Source organism: Rhinatrema bivittatum, chromosome 5 (genome assembly GCF_901001135.1).
Source record: "Rhinatrema bivittatum chromosome 5, aRhiBiv1.1, whole genome shotgun sequence".
NCBI lineage: Eukaryota > Metazoa > Chordata > Amphibia > Gymnophiona > Rhinatrematidae > Rhinatrema > Rhinatrema bivittatum.
Window position 1 is genome coordinate 165,644,455 of NC_042619.1, and position 25,183 is coordinate 165,669,637.

General features: G+C 41.3%; 1 protein-coding gene across 7 annotated transcripts in view; it reads left to right on the forward strand.

Moving 5' to 3' along the window:
- The first annotated feature begins 201 nt into the window (after positions 1-201).
- DACH1 (dachshund family transcription factor 1) overlaps positions 202-25,183 on the forward strand; it is a 1,193,143-nt gene continuing 1,168,161 nt past the window's right edge. For 2 of the 7 annotated variants that reach the window (XM_029603011.1, XM_029603016.1), the window contains exon 1: positions 594-1,395. In XM_029603011.1, the coding sequence (XP_029458871.1) occupies positions 689-1,395 (707 nt within the window). In that variant the 5' untranslated portion in view covers positions 594-688. Of the gene's footprint in view, positions 1,396-25,183 lie in introns of all 7 variants that reach the window. The other 5 variants (XM_029603010.1, XM_029603012.1, XM_029603015.1 and 2 more) reach the window with 5 other exon arrangements.

Sequence of the window (25,183 nt, forward strand, 5' to 3'; positions counted from 1 at the left end):
GCATTAGTAGTAGTGGGGAACCCAGAGGGGGAGGGGAGGGGGGGGGGCGCGGGAGAGCTGTGCATCAGCGCTTTCGGGGCCGGCAGTGGCCCGTGGCGAAACGTGGAGCGTGCGCCGGGAGGGCGGAGGGGCGGGGAGGGCTGCCTGGTGCCGCCCGTACAAGCTGTGTGTCTGCAGAGGAGAGGGAGATTGAGACACGCGCACACACACACACACAGCCAGAGCGGGGCATTTTCAAGTTTGCCGGAGCTCCGCCCCCCGCCGTAACCGTGTGACAACAACAACTGGCCCGGGGAGGCGAGGCAGCGGCACTCCTGCTCTCCGCTCGGCTCCGTGGCTGTCACTCCTCCGCCTCACCCATGTGCCTCTGCCGGCTAGCGCTCGAGCCCTCCTCCTCCTCGTCTGCCGCCCGGCCCTAGCTCGGGAGCCCCAGAGCCATCACGCGCACTCGGCGCGCCCCGGGGGCAGCAGCAGCAGCAGCAGCAGCAGCAGAGGCGGCACTTTTGGCAGCGGACTTTGCAGGACTGCGCCTCTGCCCTCCCTCCTCCCGCCCGGGTTTTGCAAGCAGGTGGGGAGTAGCCGGAGCCGGGTTTTTTTTTTTTTTTCACTCTCTCACCGGAGGGGGGTCGTTCCCTCCCCCCCCCCCCTCCTCCTCGCACCCCCTCTCTCCTCCTCTTCGCAGGTGACCATGGCCGTGCCGGCTGCGCTCATCCCACCGACCCAGCTGGTGCCTCCTCAGCCTCCCCTGGCTACTTCGGCCGCTCCCGCCACTTCCACCTCGACTTCTCCCACCTCTTCTTGCACGGCGGCCGCCGCCGCCACCTCTTCCTCCTCCTCGTCCACCTCCTCTCCGGCTCCGTCCCTGGCCGCCGCCTCCTCCTCCTCCGGGCCCAGCTTGTTCCGGCCGGACCCGATCACGGCTACCACGGTCACCTCCAGCGGCGGCGGCGGCGGGAGCAGCTGCAGCACCAGCCCGGCCGCCTCCAGCACTGGCGGAGGCGGCAGCAGCAGCACCCCTGCAGCGGCAGCGGCGGGCCCCCCGCTGCCCCCGGGCAAGCCCGTCTACTCCACGCCTTCGCCAGTGGAAAACACCCCCCAGAACAACGAGTGCAAGATGGTAGAGCTGCGGGGGGCCAAGGTGGCCTCGTTCACGGTGGAGGGCTGCGAGCTGATCTGCCTGCCTCAGGCGTTCGACCTCTTCCTCAAGCACCTGGTGGGCGGCTTGCACACCGTGTACACCAAGCTGAAGCGCCTGGAGATCACGCCCGTGGTGTGCAACGTGGAGCAGGTGCGCATCCTGCGCGGGCTGGGCGCCATCCAGCCCGGGGTCAACCGCTGCAAGCTCATCTCCAGGAAAGATTTCGAGACCCTCTACAACGACTGCACCAACGCCAGGTAAGAGCAGGGGGGTGGGGGAGGCTCGGCCGCTGTCACCGGCGGGCACCCCCCCAGCCCCACCATCCGCTAGCGCCCGCTTCATCTTTTTTTTTTGCTTGTACTTTTTTGTTGATTGGATTGGAGCAAAGTTGCACTTTCATCTCTCTCTCTCGCTCTCTCTCTCCACCCCTCCCCCCCCTCGGCCCCTTCTGGCTCACCTATCCTTTATCTCCTCGCACTCTAGCTCCATCTCACATCCAGTCCTTCCCAAAACCAACATCTGGCGCAGGTACCAGAAGCGGAAGAGTTGGTTTCTTATTTTTTTGGCTTGTTATGCTTTTTGTTTGTTTTCAGTTTTTCGTTTCAGTTCTCTGATACTTCACTTGTAAATAGCAACAAAACCCCTCCCGGTGAAATGCTCGCGAAGGTTAGAGGGGCAGCAGGGGGAAAGGGAAAGGCAGATGTGCAACTTCCGCGAGCGTTTCCCCGGGAACCGACTTCAAAGCACGAGACATTAAAACTTAATTGTTACATGGGGAGGGGGAGGGGACAGAGCTGGTTAGAAACCTGTAGAAGGGAGAAGACAGGCAGGGCACGGAAGCCGAAAGTTTTCAACTGGGAAAACAAACGGAAACGTGGACACCGAGCAACAGGGGAATGCTTAGGTGCCCTGATAGGGGCGAAGGGGAGAAATAGACCAGAGCCAAGTCGTGAGGTGAATGACTTGAACTATCCCACAGCTCAGCCGATAACGTTCTCCCCTCCCCCCCCCCCCAAGCAAAGGAAAGGGCGGGAAACGGTTTTTTGCAGTGTCGGCATGGAAGATTGGGAGGGGGGTTGGCGAGTAGGGTTTCGAAAACTTTTTGCGATCCTCATTACTAGAGGAACAGGTGTGAAGAGAGAGGAAGTAGAACCAGTAACTTAGGGAATGTGTATATAATTGTGTGCTTTTGTGTGTATATATATATATATATGTGTGTGTGTGTATACACACACCCACACATACATATGTGTGTATATGGATAGTCATATATGTACATTCTTTGTGCATGTATATATCTGTATATTAACTGTGTGTACAATATCTGTATACACACACACACACACACACACACTCTCTCTCTATTTCTCTCTCTTAGGATGTCAACGCTGAACTAATATAGCTGAAGGTACCATTTGTACTTGGTCACTATTTTTTAAATCACAGATAATATTAGGTAATTAAAAAGAAGTCCACAAAATGGCTGGAGATTATTAATATGTCCATGAAAAAAAACAGATTGGCCATTTTGTTGCAAAGCTCAAAAGGCAGATTTAAAACTACACTCTAAATGTACATTTCAGGCACAAATAGGAGGAAAGAAGTGTAAAAAGCCTGTTGGATTTCTTGTACAGCTTTGCATAGAAATAAAGGGCAATAAAAACAAACAAACAAAAAGTGATACCTTTTTTATTGGATTAACAATACATTTCTTGACTATCTTTCAATACAAAATGAACAGCTTGGCTAGCTTTCTGGAGCTATATTCCCTGGCAAAGTTTTGAAATAGCTCATTTTTTGTCAACTGATATAATTTCCAACCACTTCAGGAAGGGACACATTTGACAGAAAATAAATGAACCAGCAAACGCTTTTGCAGAAAGCAATATAGGACTGATGCCTGAACATGTACACTTTCAGCATGGGACAAAAGTTCCACAGTACTTTGCACATACTTTTGCTTACACAATTCTTCTGTGGTTTTTTTTTCCTTTCTAGAAGTTCTAGGATCATTGCACCAGAGAGGTGCTATTTCAGAACTTTGCAAGACACAAAAAAGGGTTGATATAACACAAGTTTGAAACGTGAACCAGTGACTCAGGCTTTTTGCACACTTTTGTCCTATTCTCTCACTTTAAATCTGGCCCTAAATAACCAGCGAATTTATAAAAAACACACTCATAGGTGAAACTCACTGTATATAGTAAAACTTCTCCCTTGAAAGTGTATTTATTACACCCAACAGATTAGATGTAGGATGTTAATAAGAGTACAATAATTGGTGGCAGACAGCAGCAGAGCATTTAAAACAGAATTACATAAGGAAGGTCTATTGATTTACAGTTCGATATGCAAGGAGATATTTTCTTAACCTATCTCAAGCACAGTCTCTTAGAGAACTTTGTATCCCTGTGTAGTTTCAGTTTAAATTACTAGATAGTGGCTGTAAAAAGACATCTCTTGAAAATGATCTTTTATGTTCATGTCTGTTTTAATAAATTGGGCTTTTTCACGTTCCTTTTCAGTGTGGAAACACACTGACCACAAAACATTTGAAGCATTAGGGGGTTCCGTCTGGCAATTATGGAGGTGCGAATGTATGGTGTGCATGGGATTGCGAATTAGTTGGGTTTAGGAGGGATAATTGGAAGAGGCTGAAGTGTATTGTGTAGAGTGTTTAGAACATGCATTTTCTTTATGTCTTTGTAGATTAAGGATTGATGAAGTTCTTTACTTGAGTATGAAAGGGAAGCATACCAAATCACAGAATGACCTCTTAGTGTCACGGTTAGTACTTTGAATATGAACCGATACAGGAATCTGTATACTTAAAAATTCACAGCTCCCTGATAAGAATAATACAAGTAGTTAGAATAGCATTTAGGTATGTTAATGAATATGCATGACAGAAAATTGTATTGGCCTTTATTCATCTTACCAGGGCATGCTTAATTATAGGAGCTGTAAAAGAGTATGCATTAAGCAAAACACAACCAACCTAATTGCTACCAAAGATATTTTTCTCATATATAGCAAATATATTTTCAATACAAGCATTTTTTATGATGTCTCTTTAATATAATGAACATGAAATACATAGTGGTATAATGAATTTCATGTCTAATATTTCTGAGATATCCTGGTTTTGAAAATGGTTATCTGTGGTTTTCTTTTTTAAAAGAGAGATTATTTTGAGGAGTAATTATACAGGTCAAGTATATATAATGTTAGTGGCCTTTGATCAGATTTGATTTTCTTATAATTTAACATAAGCATTACCGGTACTAAGAAAAAGTGATGACAGAAGTACCAGATCAGTGTTGCTTTATATTCTTTTATCAGAATATTTTATCTCCCATGTACTAGCATAAATCATATTTTTTCAGTATCAGAATTATACATCACTTTTGTATAAGGTGAAATAGATGTCTGAATGAAATTACCATTTAATCAAGCATGGTTTTCAACACACTGCTGAAAATTAATTTTTTTCTTCAGTCACCTTGATCTAATCAAGCATTGACTCCTAATTTAACTAACAAGATACATGTACAGCATGTTGGTAGTTGGGCAGTCTTTTGAAAGAATGGAAAATTATATCGTCTAAATACAATATTTTAGTTAAAAATCTGGATACTGAGGTTTTATGAGTCAGTGGAAAAGCTGCCTCTAAAAATAATAAAATTTAACTGAAATAAAATCTTTTACATCAGCAGTGACATAATGTACTTACTTTCTTACTTTTGCAGCTAGAATGTGTAGCTCACGTCTTTTTCTCTTTGTATTGTTTTATGCACATTAATCATTTTAAACATGTAGTCCATTTGTTAACATATTATTATGTTTAAAACAGAAGTTTTAAAGTCACAGTATCAGGATAACCTGTGAGCCACAGTGAATGTGTGAATAATAATTTTCATAAAAAGCCTTTTAAACTAAGTGACCCTTAGAGCTATAAGACACTTACAAGGCCCACAGCTACATTTTAGTATTGGTAAGGCCTATTAATCAGAATTTAATAATTTCTGACTAAAATTTGTAATCATTGCAGTAAGGTGTATGTTTTATAGTTTTGAAAAGATAATTTAAAATTTTCACAATCATAACCAAACTAACAAAGTATTACAGTAACACAGTTTTAGATCTAGGATAAGTGGTTTTGGAAGAGCTTTAAAAATAAAATTCTGGACTAAATTTAGGAATATGTAATTTACCATTAAATATAGAATAGTGTCTTTACTTATTTGAAACAAGTGCAACCTGATGAGGTATTGTTATTTGCAATAACAGTCATTGAGTTTTCAATAATAATGCATATTGGAAACACAGTAGAGTATGCTTGCCCAACTGACAGCCATGAGGTTGTAGTCATTGATTTTTCAAGTATACTTTCTGTATGTGTGTGTGTGTTTGTATATAAATACATGGCATGCTTGCCAATCTGCATTCTACTTATCTTGCAGTAAGTTGTCTAAAAATATTAAATACAGTATACTCTCAAAACTGAAGGTTATAAATAGGTCACAGAATGCCAACACCCAGGCAATATAATTTGAATCACTTACATTGGTAAAAAGTGTAATGTTGTATTTGATGCACTCCATGAAACATACTAAGTAAAGCTCTGACTTTATTGCTAGTATATTAAATCTTAGTTCATGTACGATACCCCCTGTTGAATAAAATCATTATTTGCATTTTGCATACTTCAGTAGTCATGAGTTACTATAAATAATTTACAACATAATAGAAAATGCATGTGTGGGTGCATATTTATAATTTTTCCCCACATATTTTTGTGTATAATAAATGCTATTGGTTGTACTTGTCAATTTGCTTTACATGATTGCCAATATATGGCTATTTTAGTTATTATATTTTAACCATAATGGCTTTTGTTTAGTATTTTCTTTTTAACTTTGCAGTTAACAAAAAATTCAGCTAAAAACCATAAAACTAAATGTAGAGAAAATGTCTTGCAGTATGTGCATTGATCATTACTTCTGGTACAGATTGGCTACGAGAGTGTAACATAGAAATATAGCAGTAGAAGGTGATTTCTTTATTGCTGCAGTATGAGTTCATGCTTGTTTTAGTGTTGGATTAATGTATCTGCTATATATGTTTATAACAGTATTACAAAGAAAATTTAATTTAAAAAAACAGGGTTTGTAGTGTATTGATGTAAATAACATTACTCCTTGTAGGTTTAAAACTTTTTTTCCCCTTGTTGTTGGAATAAGCTGAGGAGTTTTGAACTTGCAGAACAATTTTTCAGCACTCTTTCTGGTCCCTGAATTGGCAACCTGTGCTCATAGTCTACACAGTGACTATACTAGACAGGTGAAATTGGTTGCATCTTATTTCATCTATAATTAAAGAGTGGAAAAAAACCCCTCTCAAATAACAGATCAGGAAAGCAGTGTTTGTGTTTGATTTTCAAAATGATTACTACATTGATTTTAAAAAGAATATTGTAATTGGAATTGGGGTTTATCAATATTACTGTTTTACTTTGTAAATGAATACCCAATAGGTTTTGTTGGTTTTTTTACTCTCTTTCATTTTGTAAATGATACAATCACTTTCTGTTTGATATCAGTCTTCTCGGCACTCTGGTTTGAAGGACGGTTAATCTATTATTGTTAACTGTCGATCTGCAGATTTATTAAGTATCTCCTATTCTCTTTTCCTCTGCCACCAACAAAGAAGTCCCTTGAACGTGTTAGATTTGTTAGTACACCTGAACTGTCAGCTGTGCGGACATTATCCTTCTGCCTTTAATTTGAATGTTCACATTTTAGTTGGGTTTTTTTTTTTTTGCCATATTGCGGTTTAGCAAGACAGACAAATTCTGACCATCTTCTAATAAAATTTCTCCTTTTTTCAGCTTGATCTGAATACGTGTGATCAGAGGGATTTGCATACGGTGGGAATTAAACAATGGCAGAGTGAGGGACAGATGGTCACACTCACCGCAGCCATTTAATAAGTGCTTTGGTGTCCTGGTATGTGCATGTAGTGAAGGGAATTCATGTGGCCATATGGATGGGTGGTGTTTGTTCAGTACACCGCTGGAGGTAGCGGCAATAGTCAGGGTGTCCTGGGCTTGGACGGGGATGTAAGAAAGAAGAGTTCACGTGAACATAAAGGACATTTTTATTAAAGATTTCAATAATATTTTTTTTTCTGTTAAGATAGAAGTATTGCAACTAAATGAATCAAATTTTTATGGATGTCAGACTATAGCAAAGTTGATCATTTTCATGTCATGTGATGGACCTATGCTAATTGCTGGTAGAGTGCATTTTTTTTCCACTCATTTGACAAATATTAACAGAAGTTACAATGTTTTCAGGCTCAATATTTTTGGCTTTTGCACTATACTGATGAGACTTGCATATCACGAGTCTGTTGCTACCACTTGAGAACTAATTGTACCAAACAGAGTTCACATTAAGGCAAACTAATAAACATATCTGATAGAGTCAGGAAAAGAAATGAAATGCATAGAATGCTGCAGTTTCATATTTGTTTGTCTTGGTTTCCATCTGGTATTACATTTAGCAATCTTGCTTGACTTGATACAAACAAGATAGGATGACAATGACCAGAGGGAATGATAAAAGCTACAAAACCAATGAGCCGCCGAAAAAAAATTATAATTATGCACTGTTTAGTTTGTGATGAGCCAAGAAAACTTTACATTTCTTCAAAGTACTAGAAAAATACAGCAAAGTTAAAATACTTGTAGTTGGTCAAGAAATATTAAAAGTTCAGATCTGGAACTTTATTTGATTCCTTAACATGTTGTATTATATCTGTGACAGATGATACTGATTTTATTTAAAAAATTTGTTTCCTTAATATTTGTGCAGATAATATTGTAACAGCTTCTTTAGTCATCCAGGATTCATTGTTGAGAAAAAAAAATTAGATGCAAGATAAGTATAGCATGATTCATGATTGGAGAATTTGATTCCTTTTGATTTTTTTCTAAGCTTAATAGATCTTAAATTAAATTTGCCAGTAGTTATGTTGATTTTTTAAAGAAGAAAAAGCTTAAAAGATTGTTTTGGGAAATTTTAATGTACAGTATTGTCTTTTTCACAATTTTTATTTGGGATCTGAATATTTGTTTTGCTGCACATTTTTACTTTTTAGTTGTCTGTGCTTGCTGTTTGCCTTATTTCTTTATACTATTATAATACAGTTTGGACTTTAGTCATATGTGTTTAATGTATTAGGTTGGGAAGTTATTCATGGTGGTGGTTTATATTTATATGAATGTGATAATGTTAAATGTTATTATTACTTGCTTAGAGTGAATTTTCCATTAAGCAAGTAATACATTTATTAAAATAAATTATTTTGTTAATGGTACTTGTTGAGTGAGGCATCAAAAATCATTTACCTATCTCAATATGTATGCTTCAGAATGAAAAAGGAAATTATAGAAATGTAAACATTTTAAAATATATATTTAAACTAACAGCAAACAAGACAATATGCATTTTATAAGTGGGCATCACTTTGATTGTACATATTTTTTACTTTCATTAAAATATGCAAACTTCAAAAATCAAATGGTGGAAGTATGACTTTTTAAAGCATGGCAATAATTTAAATATGGAAATATGCAATTGTGTTAATTCCAAAACTTAAAATTTCATTGAACCCCTCTTTTAGTTCTGTGGTACAAAACCATTATTATGTTGTAGTTGTGCTGAAAGTTATTGTGAATAGAAAAGTGTTTGCAAGAACTGAAATTATTTCTGTTTATGACTGACAAATGTGAAAAACTCAAGAGTACATGTATTAAAAAAAAAAAAAAAAAAAAGGGTGTTTGTATAAAGGCAGTGTTATCAGTATAATAGATCATGAATGGGGAATAAATGTTAAAAGCCATAACCGCACATTGATAATACTAAGGTGCCGTATATTATTGCTTAGTTCAGAGGTTAGAAGATGTCTTTGAAACACACCTAGCAGTGGCCAAGTTAAATTGAAATCTATCACGTTCACAATCTGTTGATGACCTTTTTAAATATATCATAAGTTTCCCAGGTACTCCAGTGTGAAGCTGGTGCAGCTATTCTGACACCTCTATTAGCACCGGCGGGAAATTGGTATCCAGATAGCTTCACAAGAGGATATGCAATCACCAGCAGAAATATTGAGAGTCTGCATAGTCTGATTTATTTGCTAGTCGAGCATAGTTACTCTTGTGATACAGCCTGAAATTTTGAGAGAGCATTGCGTCATTCATAAATGTTCTCACTTGGCTTTCAGGCTCACAAGAAGAGGTGTTTTCATGTTGAGATGGGTGTTCATGGATTTCATAAAAAAGGTACTTTGCAGAGCTTAATCGTGTATAGTAAATAAAATTAACAGGTTTCTTCTGTTCTAGGGCAGGCATTGAGGAACTCTGTAATATTTTTGGTAGTCAAACTATGTAATGGATCTTCTCAGTAAAACAAACAGACAAAAAATTCCTTAAAGGAGCAGATAATTTTAAAAGTAAATTATTTTTTTGTTTTCTGACATTTTTAAATTTGACGTGCTTCAAAGTTCTTGAACATTGTACCTTCTTTAATTTTGATCTTGATAAAAGATAGCTCATTGTCAACAATAATAATAATAAAATCTCTTACAAAGCACATTTTTTCCTCTCCCCCGCCCCTTTTTTGCCTGTTTTTACTTGGTTTCTGTTGTATGTTGATTTGAACTTATGGCTAGAAAGAGTGATACCATGCTTTAGATTACCAAAATACCCTTAGGGATATGAATTTGACCTGGTTTTATGAAAGCATTGAATTACATTTACACAAGTTATGCCATGGGGCAAAAAATACAGTTGCCTATTCAGTGCATACTGTTGGAGCCTCTTAGTTAGATTTAATATTTTTCTACCACATACATATTTAGTTATTTTTCTGTGTCATCAGATATTCTTAGAAACTTGTGAATATTTCAGTTAATGAACGTTTTTGTTCTCCAGTGTTTTGGTATCTCTTATTTTTTTGTTTACCATCACACTATAGCTGGTGAACAGTTGCTTCACTTCATAATCTGTAAAAATAAATAAATAAATAAATAAAAAAGTATTTTCTGAAAACAGTCCTGCAGCTTTTCCGGGAATGGACATTTACTTTATGACATATGTGATGGCAAAGATGGAGCAATTAACAGTGACATTTGAGATTCATTAAAGAAGTACAAAAGGTGCAACCTGTGTTTGCTGTACTGTGTTTCTCTATTAAAAAAAAACAATCTGTAGTTGAAATCCAAATATGAAAGAGACACTCAAACAGCCATGTATATAACAAAGAGGTGTGGTATTTTTGTTTTGTCATGTTGTTTTTTAAAATGCATTTTTTCTTTATGCTGTTTTGTTTCTCACATTTTTCAACAACTGATTGCACTGCAGTGATATCAAAGCACCAGTGGTTACCTCACATTTCATTACTGGAGAAGATCTGTTACAGCAAGCTACATATTTAGCTTTCAGTTGATAATTTAAAGATATTAAAAATGGTCTGAATACAAATATCCCTTTTCAAAAATCCATTTGATTCTGCCTTCAGTGGTGAAACTGGTGACATTCACTATTGGTTGTCATGGAAGTGTCTGTGGAACTTAAATATTCATTTATACAGTATTTTACAGCAGGATTTGTTAAGAAGCAGGATGGAGGATGCTGCTGTGTGCACACATATTTTGATGGGTTGTTGAATCTGTGAGGAACTTTTAAAAGCATGACGGGATTTTGATATGTAATACAGGTTTAGACTCTTTGTAGGCTGTGATGCTTTTTTTTGTTTTTGAATATTCATTTTTAATTTCCATACAAATATAAGAAAACCAAAGCGCCAGTGAAATAGGACGTATACTGACATGTCTATTCCAGCCTATACATCACCAACCATGCGCATATGGTCCAGGAAGCTGAGGACCATATCTGTATAAGTAACACCCATCCAATGTTGTTAAAAACAGAACAGAGAAAAGAAGGGAAAGAGAAGAAATAAAGAAGAGAGAGTAATAGAAAGGTAAAAAAAAAAAGATATAGTGCACGAGTTTTTGAGTCAACAAACGTTCCTTCAGATTGCTGAAGTGGTACACTCTGATCTTTAAAGCTCATGTTATGTTATAGTTACATGCCACTTTACTTAAATCAAGGTTCAACTTAAAGTAGTTTACAAAGTAATCAAATGCATACAAATATTACCCCCCCAATACTACCTTTGTATTGTATCAATAAAAATATGTATCATAAAACATTCCAGAACCAGTTCTACTTCTAGAGCTTTGCATATTGTTGCTTTAATTATTTTCCCAGCGTGAAAATCCCATCTTAAAAGCAAGAAAACAAAAATCTTATTTGTCTATTTCAAACTGAAAATTTGCATTTAGTAGAAATGGACTGGTGTACATGTTAATAGAAAATAAGGAGTCCTCTTTGACTGTCACCGAGTTACTCTGCACTAACTCCCCCCCCCTCCCTTTTCTCGGTGCATGTGTGTGCTTGTGCAGGGGACGCAGGGAGAGTGTGGCAGAGATGCTGTTTGTTTTTCACAAAGTTGTTTGTGATTTCAGATACTCATGGGAAATCTCTTGATCAGATTCACATCTGTTCCTGTCAAAGTGGGTGCTAAGATACCGGTCACCCAGCAACCATGGCCAAGTGGGAATTGGGCCGATAATAACTTCAAAAAGGAATGACAGATGCTAGATTAGGATGAAAGAGAAAACGCATGAAAAATGAGCCTGTTAGAATCAAAAATTTGTTCAAGCACCTTCATGCAAATTAAATGAATATTGAAAATTTGCATGTAGTAATTTCTACTTTTTTTCTTCCCCATTGACAGAAAAAAAAGATACATTTCCATCTAGAAATGTGAGGGTTTTTTTGCTCTCTCATTAACATACAAAGCGGTGTCTTTTTCTAAAACAAGATTAGCCACCTGGGTGCTTAGCTGTATGCCACATATGTCACAAAATCTTTGTAATAAGTGTAGCTCTTTTTAAGGATCACCTTGTCTAATTCTTCATAAGAAAACAAACTGCCTTAAATTAATTAAAGCACCTCTGAATTAATATGCCCTTATTTCTCAGGTAAGGGTTTAGGAATAACTTGTTTACTGCTGGCCTTGGTTTTTAAATTAATTAATGTGCATTAATAAACACTCAGCAAAGATGAGTACAGACTGAATACTAAGGTCTTGTAAGTCATAGGATGGGCAAAGTTGCTATACGGCAAATGTATATACTGATTACGGTAGGCTATATCATAATTATACACATAAGGTGGTATGACTTATTTATTCTAATGTATTTCACGCTATTTTTTAGCAAGGGACACGTTATCATTGGAGAGGTGACAGCACTTTTAAAGCTTGATACAGGTTTTGCAATTGAATGGAATTCTGTCTTGCTTTACTCATGTCTAATGTGGTTACGTAGAGAAATTGATTTTCTTCAGAAATTAATTAATTTTTCATATCGCCTTAAGCCACAGTTAAAAAGAGTGCATGCTTGCCTGTTTTCCCCCCCAGAAATATTGCCTAATCATATTAATACCATTGCCCTCAGGATGAAAAGATAATTGTAGAAATGTATTTGGAAATATGTATCGCTGAGTATTTATGATTAAATTATGCAAATGACCCAGCTCTCATCCTTTCCAACCCTAGATTGTCTAATTAGGATTGATATGCTGAATAGATGTTCTAGAATTTGAATATGAGCATGTCCAAAGAGCAGAAAATTGGAAATGACAAGGCTGAAATCTAAAGAAAAGTGTCTTCCCTTTCCTACTTTGCTAATGTGGTGTTAGCAGTATATCCTGTTGCTGTAGCATGGCTTACATGTCTCAAAAAAAGGTGTGCCAAATAAGTTGAACTTTGAAAATAATAATTTCTCTTGGACTTTGTTATTCTGCTCTCTGGTGAAGAAACTTATTTTCCACTTCTGTCACGAGTAATAGAAGTATAACATGAAATATTGTTAGAAGAAAAACTTTTGTGTTATTTTATCTGTAGGGCCTGATGCCGGGTTGTCATATCACTGCTATCTTCTTGTGCAGTTTTTTCACATTTTATGGAGGGTTACTGTGTTTCTTTGAGCATGTATCTTAATTTATTTTATTTATTTATTATTTTAGTGATTGAGTTTGCACACATTCCTAGGACAACATTTAAGGCACAACAACTGGTTCCTTTATGAGATGTGCTTCTTTGAGTATGAAATAATTGCCATTTAGGAGTCTACCATGCTAAAAAACCACTAGTCCCTCAGCAGTTGTTCTCTCGTTTATTGCTCTTCTGAAGCTTGGAGGGGAGGTTAGCAGTAAGTAGTGATGAGCAGCACTGAGTACTGAGCTGTCGGTAGTTCAGCCATTGTTAGCAGTGGGTAAGTCACTCCCTCTGAACTCTGCTGGCTCCTGCTTCCCATCTGCAGGATGATGGATTGCTATGTTTAATACATTACAGCTTTTGTCTAACTGTCCTAGTGTGGACGGGCAGCAGTATCAATGATTTCAGCAGCGATTAGGGAACACTGTTTCTTCCCACTCCTATTGGCAGGACAGGCCTCAGGAATGTTGGGTTTGAAAAAAAAAAGGAAAGCTCATTGGCATGGCTGCTGTGTAAATGCAGTTGTTTGGGTAAAGCATAGATGGGGGATTTGCTTCTTTGGCTCAGAAATGAAGTTCGGGCTTTGCAGAAATCACAGAATAACCTCTGTAGAGATTCAAAATAGATTTGTTTAAAGAAAATCTTAGGACATAACAACTGACAAAACACCTGCTGCTCAGAACGTAACTTTAAGTAAATTGTGGAAAAAAATGTAAATCCTGCATTCCTGACATAGTCTGGTACATTCACTTATTTGGATTGCATTTTGATTGCCTCTTTCAAACCAGGGATACATTATATGTGATCTGTATTATTTTGTCTCCTGCAATTTTTCCCTTATGATTTGGTTCTGCATTCTTTTAATTTCTCTACTGGTTTAAATGGTACATTTTCAATCTGTTCCCTGTTAAGAAGCAAACATTCTTTCACTGTTACATTACAGCGTGCGTGATGGTGTAGGCCTGGTTATTTTGGTAAAATATGATTATATTCATAATAGCTGTTTATGAACCAGCTTTCACTTTCAGGCAAAAAAGTGCAGAAAGCCTACTTCAGAAGTATAAAAGTGTACAAGCTTGTATACTTTTGAAGTAGCTTACCCGTTTGCCTAATGTTTTAATTTCTTACAGCTTTTGGAAAGTAAAAAGTATTGTGGATACAAAGTCTTGTGAAAATACTGTGGAATTTTTCCCTAATTTTTTAAATTTCAGGAAAAAGTTTCACAGTATCTTTCATACATGGTTTATTTAAGTCTCCCCCATCTACCTCCCCACCCATGGAAAGGTTTTGTTTTTTTTTCATTCAGAGTTGCAGGAAATGAAATGCATCTTTGTGAAACTTTCCTCACTCTAAATGATGTCCAATCTTCACTGAGGTCTACTGTGCTGTTTGTACGTCTCACTCTGCATGTAAAACTGGCCCGAAAGCCCTACCCCACCACCAAAACCTCATCTTGAGTTACTAGCTGGCCCTCCTATAGTGATATAAATAGTTGACTACTATGAGGGCTTTATAAAGAGTTTCTTGCTCTCTCTCTCTTTCTGTTCTCTCCCCCATGTAAATGCTTGTCTGGGTACTTCACATGTAGCAATGTGCAGGTATTGTGGGATGTGAAAACCTTACTGCATGTTACAGTAAACTATTTAAGAGAAAATGGTACAATAGTTCTAAAGTTATCATAACCAGGCCCCTTTTTCTTATCACAGGCATTATCCATGAAAAATTATAGCATTTTGATGAATCTAGGGGTGAGAAAGCTGGAATCAGTTTTTTACACACATTCACTCATAGAAAGTTTTACCCCCTTTGGATTTCTATGTAGTGCATGATTAATTTCTGCTGAGCAAATAAGAAGTCCACACTTTAAATACACAAACATGAACAAATGCTGTTAATTTTAGACTGATGTCATACCTTACTAGTATTCTAAAATATCATGCAGTTAATTTTCTTTTTTAGGCCCACATGATGAAATTGAATATAGTTTTCTCACAATTTTAACAATTATAGACATGAGGTGAAATTGTACATTAAAACAGCTTAAATTAATTATTCTGTGTCTGCTTAAGATTTCTCTTCTATAAACTGCTTAATTTATTGTATTGTGTTGTATTTATTGTGACCCACATTGACATTTTTTTTAATGCTATTGAGGGATATTGAATATAAATAAATAATTGTACTGGTCTGACATGTGTTAATTATTCATTGTGTCCTATCAAAGTTTACCCATGTAGAGCACTGTGTCAATTATAAGTGTTGCATGGAATTAAATTAATATATATTGGCAAATATATTAGCTGTCTGGTTCACAGGGTGCAAAGTAGATGTAGAGTAAGCAGTTACGTGTGTTCACGGCTTGAAGGCTAGCCGCTCACAGTGTAGCATCAACATATATCTTTATGGTTCCAAATGTATACTGTCCTGTATAGGGATAATTTTATAATAGGCCACATATATTTTTTTTAAATCTCTTTATTAATTTTCCATACAATCAAGAAACATTTGTTCTCACAGGACAGCAGGATGTTAGTCCTCACAAATGGGTGACATCGAGGATGGAGCCCACCACGGAAAACTTCTGTCAAAGTTTAACAGAACTTTGACTGGCCCCTACTGGGCATGCCCAGCACGGCACTGACCCTGCAGCCAGCAGGGGTCTCCCTTCAGTCTTCTTTTTTCCGCGCAGCAGTTGCCACGCGGCAAAAGGAGCTCTTTACCACGTTCCTGACAGGAATTCGGTACTTTATTTCTGAAGAAAATTTGCCCCTCAGGGGTCTCCCTTTGACAAATTTTTTTCAACTTCGCGGAAATCCGGTAAGTTTTTTGCCGATTTTGATCGACTTACGTCGATTTTGGCCCTTGAGGCTTGTCGACATTCATCGATCCCGCGACTAAATTTTTGGCCCAAGGCCATGGCGACGGGGTTCCGTCGATGTCCGGATTGCACCCGGACTATGTCAATCACAGACCCCCATAGGGTCTGTGTTTTGTGTTTAGGCAGCGAGCATGATGTCCTGACTTGCACCAAATGTGCCTTAATGACACCCAAAGGTCGCAAAGCCAGGATGGAGAAGATGGGGCTCCTCTTCCAAGCTCGCACCCCAACGCTATCGATAGCATCGACGTCATCGGAACCGGCACCGTCGAAGTTGCACCATCATCGTCAACCCTCCGGTAACCGTCCACCATCGATGACTTCTCGGCCGTCGACTCCTGTCCCCTCCCCGGATGGGCGTGGAGATCGGAAGGAAAAACATCGCCATCGACGGCACAAGTCTCGGCCCGTCGAGGATCCAGAACCATCGACCTCCGTACAGACCGAGCCACCGACTAAAAAGCCTCGATCGGACCTGGCACCGTCCACATCTCGTTCGCAGGCACCGAGGAAACCCTCACCCCCTCGGGGTGTGGGAGCCGTGATCCCACCGGTTACGGTGGTCCCTCCGGCTCAGCCTCAGCCTCCCTCTCCCGTCGAGCCGGGTATCGTTACCCCTGGTCTCCGGGCAGAACTGGACCGGCTGGTCCAGGAGGCCATCGAGAAAGCGATGCAGAAGTTCCAACCTCCACCGGCACCGTCTCCGGCACCGACTCTGGCACCGACCCCGGCACCAACTCCGCCACCGAGGAGGGAACCGACCACCGAGCCACTGGTAGAAGCTCTAGCACCGCTACTGCACCGCATGGAGGCGCTTATAATGGCCCTTCCATCGGTGATTTCAGTAGCACCGACAACACCACCGTCTCCGACAGGATTATCTTCGGGAGGGGAAACACCGTTAATTCCCCCTTCAGGGGTGGTCCCATCGGTGCCTTCTCGTCTCTCGCCACCGATATATCCTTCGGCTCCATCGATTCCAAGGCCGGCACCGATTCCATCGACAGCACCGAAGCCCTCGATGCCGTTCCCAGTTCCACCTTCAGCACCGATGCCATCGAGATTTCGCTCGATGCCCTCGGTGGTTCCTCCTAATATCCCGGATCCTCAACCAGGTCCTTCAGGGCTTCAAGCCCCACATGATCCCTATGATACCTGGGGTGATGATACCTCTTCTGACACAGATTTACCTTCACCACCGTCTCCTACAGAGAGTAGAAAGCGTTCTCCTCCTGAGGATCTCTCGTTTATTAGTTTTGTGAAGGAGATGTCGGAAATAGTACCTTTTCAGCTACAATCTGAAAATGATGACAGGCACCAGATGATGGAACTGCTCCAATTTCTGGATGCTCCTAAAATCATCGCTTCCATCCCTATTCACCAGGTGTTTCTGGATCTTCTAAAGAAAAACTGGGAATCTCCTTCATCTGTTTCACCAGTCAATAAGAAAGCTGACTCCACATATCTTGTCCAGTCAGCACCGGGATTTCAGAAGCCTCAACTGGATCATCGCTCCGTCGTTGTTGAGTCCGCGCAGAAGAAAGCAAAGCGTCTAAAGCCACACTCTTCCACACCACCTACCAAGGACAACAAATTCCTGGATAGTGTGGGAAGAAAGGTGTACCACGGAGCTATGTTGATTTCACGCATAGCTTCGTATCAGCTTTACATGACTCAATATAACAGAGCCATCCTCAAACAGATGCAAGAATATGCTGACACCTTGCCTGACCAATATCAACCACAGCTTCAAGCCCTTCTTAACAAAGGGTTTGAAGCCGGGAAGCATGCAATTAGGACGGCATATGACATCTTCGATGCTTCCACAAAGGTTTCAGCCACAGCCATCTCAGCCAGACGTTGGGCTTGGTTAAAATCATCCAACCTTCGCCCAGAGGTTCAGGATCGTCTATCTGATTTACCCTGCCTAGGGGACAATTTGTTTGGAGAACAAATTCAGCAAATTGTAGCTGAATTAAAGGATCACCACGAGACGTTGAAACAACTCTCATCCACTCCATCTGATGTGACCTCCAAACAACCAACTAAGAAGGACTCTAAAAAGTCGTTCTTTAGGCCACGTCGATATTATCCTCCATCGGCTAAGCCACGACCTGCACGGTCTTCTAACAGACCTCAGCCACGCCAGCCTCGGAAGCAAAGACCTACTGTAGCCCCACCCCCTGGGCCTGCGGCGGGCCTTTGACTTCCCTGTAGAGAGCACGTGCCAGACCCCTCTTCCAGCCATCCCTGTGGGAGGTCGACTGTGCCACTTTTTACACCGCTGGATACAGATCACCTCAGATCAGTGGGTATTAGCAATTATAGCACAGGGTTACCACCTCAACTTCACCACTCTTCCGGCAGACTCCCCGCCTCTACAAGCATGGAGTCTGACCAGCCACTTGACTCACTTACAATAAGAAGTATCCCTTCTTCTGCAATCAAATGCTATAGAACCCGTCCCTCCCTCTCAGCAAGGAAAGGGATTCTACTCCAGGTACTTCCTGATACCAAAGAAATCAGGGGGGCTTTGTCCCATCTTAGACCTTCGAGCCCTCAACAAGTACCTTCAAAAAGAGAAGTTCAAGATGGTAACCCTGGGCTCGCTTCTCCCTCTGCTGCAAAGAGGGGATTGGCTATGCTCTCTCGACCTCAAAGACGCTTATACCCACATTGCGATAACCCAATCCCATCGCAAGTACCTGCGTTTTCTAGTGGGCCGAAACCACTACCAATATCGAGTACTACCTTTCGGCCTGGCGTCTGCTCCACGGGTCTTTACCAAATGTCTCGTCGTGGTAGCAGCATTTCTCAGGAAGGAAGGTGTCCACATCTACCCCTACCTGGACGATTGGTTAATCAGGGCCTCCACCCAACAGATTGCTCAATCCTCCCTAAAATTGACAATTCAAACACTCCTTTCCTTAGGGTTTCTTGTCAATTACGAGAAATCTTGCTTAGTCCCATCTCAGACCTTATCTTTCATTGGGGCGGACTTGGACACCTTACAGGCAAAAGCCTTCCTTCCTCATCAAAGGGTCCAGACTCTAATATTCCTAGCTCGCCAGCTCCAGTCTCAAAACACTGCCACGGCTCGCCAATTCCTCGTTCTCCTAGGACACATGGCATCCTCGGTTCAAGTCACTCCCATGACGCGACTAGCCATGAGAGTTACCCAATGGACTCTGCGACATCAATGGATTCAGGCTCTTCAACCTCTGTCCACCATTGTCACGATTACACAAGCGCTACGCCTCTCCTTAACCTGGTGGACGACTCAAGTCAACCTCCTACAGGGCTTACCTTTTCTTCCACCAGATCCCCAAGTAATCCTAACCACCGATGCTTCCCACACCGGTTGGGGAGCCCATGTGGACAAGTTACAAACTCAGGGACTCTGGTCTCGAGAAGAAGCCGAGCACCAGATAAATTTCTTGGAACTGCGAGCAATCCGCTACGCGCTCAAGACTTTCCAAGCTCACCTATCGAATCAGATAATCTTGATCCAGACAGACAACCAGGTGGCCATGTGGTACATAAACAAGCAGGGAGGCACAGGCTCCTTCCTTCTGTGTCAGGAAGCTGCGCAGATTTGGGCAGAAGCCCTCTCCCACTCCATGTACCTCAGGGCCACCTACCTGCCGGGAGTAGACAATGTATTGGCAGACCAGCTGAGCCGTGTCTTCCAACCACACGAGTGGTCACTCAATCCTCTCGTAGAGACCTCTCTGTTTCACAAGTGGGGTTATCCCGACATCGACCTCTTTGCGTCTCCTCAGAACCACAAAGTGGACAATTACTGCTCTATCCTTCGGAGCCAGCACTCTCGGCCGAGGGATGCCTTCTCCCTCAAGTGGGCGACCGGTCTGCTTTATGCATTCCCTCCACTTCCTCTTCTGTCGAGGACTCTCGTGAAGCTACGCCAGGACGGAGGAACCATGATCCTGATAGCACCGCACTGGCCACGCCAAGTGTGGCTTCCCATACTCCAGGATCTCTCCATCTGCAGGCACATTCCCTTGGGAGAGGACCCGCATCTACTCACTCAAAACGACGGATGCCTCCTCCATCCCAACCTCCAGGCCTTGTCCCTGACGGCATGGATGTTGAAAGGTTAGTCCTTCAGCCTTTTAACCTTTCGGATTCGGTTTCTCGTGTCCTGATAGCTTCGCGAAAGCCCTCCACCAGAAGATCCTATTCATATAAATGGAAAAGGTACACATCATGGTGCACTTCTCAGTCCCTTGATCCCCTTTCCTGTCCAATCTCTAAATTCTTGGACTATTTATGGCATCTATCAGAATCAGGTCTTAAAACCTCTTCCATAAGGATGCATGTCAGTGCGGTAGCCGCCTTCCATAAAGGTATCGAGGGTGTCTCTATTTCAGTACAACCCCTGGTAACACGCTTTCTTAAAGGCTTGCTCCATCTGAAGCCACCCTTACGTCCTCCGGCCCCATCTTGGGACCTTAATCTGGTTCTTGGTCGTCTAATGAAACCACCTTTCGAACCTCTGCACTCCTGTGACTTGAAATACCTCACTTGGAAAGTGTTATTCCTTTTGGCTATCACTTCAGCTCGCAGAGTTAGTGAATTACAGGCCCTAGTTACCTATCCGCCTTACACTAAACTCCTGCAGGACCGGGCGGTACTCCGCACTCACCCTAAATTTTACCTAAGGTAGTTTCTGAGTTTCATATCAATCAATCCATCATACTACCTATCTTTTTTCCCAGGCCCCACTCTAACTCCGGGGAACAGACTCTGCATACCCTAGACTGTAAACGAGCTCTAGCTTTTTATCTAGACCGTACAGTTGCTCACAGGAAGAACACTCAATTATTTGTCTCTTTCCATCCTAACAAGTTAGGACAACCTGTGGGTAAGCAGGCTCTTTCCTCCTGGTTGGCGGACTGCATTTCTTTTTGCTATCAGCAAGCTGGCATTCCTTTTCAAGACCGTGTTAAAGCACACTCTGTGAGGGCCATGGCGACTTCAGTAGCACACCTTCGATCGGTGCCGCTTCCTGACATCTGTAAAGCTGCAACCTGGAGTTCTCTCCATACCTTTGCAGCCCACTATTGTTTGGACAAAGCTGGAAGACAAGACTCCATCTTCGGCCAATCTGTCTTGCGTAACCTTTTTCCAACGTGATGTACCAACACCCTTCCACCTGCCCGGTAGGGTGCGGATGCCCTTTCCCAAATTACACCCCAGTTGTTGTGCCTGTTGCACGCCGTTGGGTGCCTTTGGTGCAAGTCAGGACATCCTCAGCTCGGTACTCACCCATTTGTGAGGACAACCATCCTGCTTGTCCTGTGAGAAAGCAAATGTTGCTTACCTGATGTAACAGGTGTTCTCACAGGACAGCAGGATGTTAGTCCTCACGAAACCCGCCCGCCACCCCGCGGTGTTGGGTTCGTTTTATTTTTACTTTTTAGGCACTGCCTGTAGCTTTGAAAATCAGACTGAAGGGAGACCCCTGCTGGCTGCAGGGTCAGTGCCGTGCTGGGCATGCCCAGTAGGGGCCAGTCAAAGTTCTGTTAAACTTTGACAGAAGTTTTCCGTGGTGGGCTCCATCCTCGATGTCACCCATTTGTGAGGACTAACATCCTGCTGTCCTGTGAGAACACCTGTTACATCAGGTAAGCAACATTTGCTATATCAGATATAACAACATGGTAAATTCATCATAAGAAAAATACAACTGTTTTATAGACCACATTATGGGGGAGAGCAGAACAAGAAAAAACCCCCATAAGAAACATAAGAAAAATAGCCAAAGTCTAATTCAAAATCCATACCAAACCTAATGACTAGCTGCCAGAGCAGGAAGAAGAGTTCTATTCAGTAAGAGCCCCTTCAATTGGGGGTGGGGGGGGTGGGGTGGGGGTCAAAGAATATATAATAATTATTCCCAAATCTAATACAACCACATTTATATGTAAATTTCAAAACAAAACATGCCCCTAGGGCAACTATTTTCCTCCTTAACTGTTTTGCGCTTGATTTATCTGGAAAAAGGGCAATTTTACCTCCCATGAACTCTTTAGCTTTACACTTAAACAAATCTTGAAAGTCCAATTCTTATCAGGCTCAAGAGCATAGGTCACCAGTAAAGTTACCCTTGAAGAAACTTTAATTTGAGAGTTTTGATGGTAACCTGTCAAATCTAAACCTTCCAAATCTAAACCTTATTGATGAAGGTTCATTCTAAGGTGATAATGCTAGACTTCAGGAAAACTTCCTTAAAATGAGGGAGTACCTCAAGGAGTCGTTAGCTGGATGGGAATATCTAGGAGAAACAGAAGGTCAGTGGGCAGAACTAAAAGGAGATATCATAAGGGCAACTAATCTTTTTGTTAGGAAAGTAAATAAAGAGGTGAATATTTAAATTCGGGTGCGTGCTAAAATCAGATGTGCATGCATGTAGGACTTGCATGTGTCCACCTGATTTTAAAAGCCGCCTTCATGCACACATATCTCCCAATATGCAAATATCTCACTTTGAACGAAAAAGGTTGTGTTGGCGAGGCATAGGTGTTTTGGGGCAGGGGCAAGAGATGTGTATGCAAGTACCTACGTGCCTGCGTGGTATCCGGATCCAGTGCCCAGATCACTTCTGCTATAGAGGAGATTAAGTTAAAAAAAAAAAACAAGATACAAGCATCTCTGAGGAGTTTGAGGTCTGTGGTAACTGGGGGTAGTGCAGGCTAAAGAACCAGGAGGGTTTGGAAGACCTAGCTCTAGACTGGGCAAACTGGTTGAGTAACTGGTGAAACTAGTTGGGGCGTGGTGCATGCCTGTTAAAAAATTCCCCCACTTGCGTGGTTGAATCCCAACTTTACACATCTATGTGCACCCACTTACAAAATTAGGTGACACATATGCATTCCTAGCTTCTTTTATAACATACATGTGTATGTGCAAGTATATTATAAAATTGTTGCGTCTCTGGGTGCCCACATGCCCATTTGAAAGTTACTGTCAAAGGGAAGAGGAAAAAGAGGCTGTTATGGTTTTCTAAAGAAGTAGCTGAAAAGGTAAGGGAAAAAAGGTTAGTATTCATAAACTACAAGAAATCAAAGAAAGAGGAAGAGAGTAGACGATATCTGGAAAAATAGGACTTGTAACTTTCCAAATGGTACACCTCTTCCATAGCAGAAGTAAATTTACCTGGCAGTGAACCGGGGAGTGTATGTATTTATTCGCACATCTCTTGGCTACATCCCAAAATGTCCATTCTCCACCCAGACCACACCCACACTGTGCCCCTTTTTGAAATTGAGTGAGATGTGCACACAGCAGGTGAAACGTGTGTACATGAGCCTGACTTATGTGTAAATCTCCTGAATTTGGCACCGCTGGGCTTTTAAAATTCACCTTTAAGATAAGGTGGGAAAGTAGTCAGGAACACAAAAATTCAAATAGAAAAAAAACTAGAAAAATGGGGGGGACAAGACTTTTTTTTAGCTATCTTAGGCCTAGATTCATTCAACTGCTATAACTATAGCAGAGATAGTGCTCGTGATAAAAAACGGGAGTGTTAGGGTAATTTTACTGGTACTGCTTTGCATAGCTATTTTACCACAACACATGTTAAATTTATTGCACCTGTGATATTTTGCCATGGAAAGCTGAGAAGTCCCCAAGCAGGATTTTATCTCATTTTGGGCTGCTGGGGAGAGAGAGAGAGAGATAGTTGCGATGGAGAAGGTACAGAGACGGGTGACCAAAATGATAAAGGGGATGGAACAGCTCCCGTATGAGGAAAGACTAAAGAGGTTAGGACTGTTCAGCTTGGAGAAGAGACGACTGAGGGGGGTTATGATAGAGGTCATTAAAATCATGAGAGGTCTAGAATGGGTAAATGTGAATCGGTTATTTACTCTTTTGGATAATAGAAGGACTAGGGGGCACTCCATGAAGTTAGCATGTAGCACATTTAAAACTAATCGGAGAAAGTTCTTTTTCACTCAACGCACAATTAAACTCTGGAATTTGGTGCCAGGGAATGTGGTTAGTGCAGTTAGTGTAGCTGTGTTTAAAAAAGGTTTGGATAAGTTCTTGGAGGAGAAATCCATTACCTGCTATTAATCAAGTTGACTTAGAAAATAGCCACTGCTATTACTAGCATCAGTAGCATGGGATAGACTTAGTTTTTGGGTACTTGCCAGGTACTTATAGCTAGAATTGGCCACTGTTGAAAACGGTGCTGGGCTTGATGGACCCAGTATGGCATGTTCTTATGTTCTAGAGAGAGAGAGAGAGAGTCTCTGTACAGACTCACAAAAAAGTTAACTATTCATTCTACTGTAAGAGTATAGAGTATAGAGGAGGATGTAAAAGGGTGGCTGTGGTTCCTATTCATAAAAATGGAAGTGAGGAGGAGGAGGCTGGAAATTAAAGACTGGTTAGTCTGACTTCTCTGGTGAGCAAACTAATGGAATTGCTGCTAAACAGAGGATAATGCAGATTTTGGAATCCAAGGGATTGTAAGGTCTGAGGCAGCATGGTTTTACCAGAGGTAAATCTTGTTAGATGAATTTGATCAATTTCTTTGACTGGGCAACCAGAGAGTTGTAAGGGAGAGCGCTAGACGTAGTGTACTTGGATTTCAGCAAGGCCTTTTACATGGTTCCGCACAGAAGACTTATCAATAAATTGAGCGGCCTTGGTATGGAACCTAGAATGACTGACTAGATTAGAAACTTGCTGAGTGGGAGCTGAAAAAAGGTAGTGCTTAATTGGTCTTTTCTCTTTAGGAGGGGGATGTTCCCAGTAGTGTGCTTCAGGGATCAGATTAATGCATTTAGGATACAAAAACCCATGGGAAAGGTACAGTTAGGAGGTGAAATTTTCTAAGCAAAAAGTAAGAGCAGAATTTGCGATTGTAGTTGATGATCTTAAGATGGCCAAATAGGTTGATAAAGCAATGATAAAAGCCAGAAAAATGTTTGACTGCATAGGGAGAGGAATAAGCAGAAAAAGGGAGATGTTATTGTCCCTGCATAGGTCCCTGGTGAA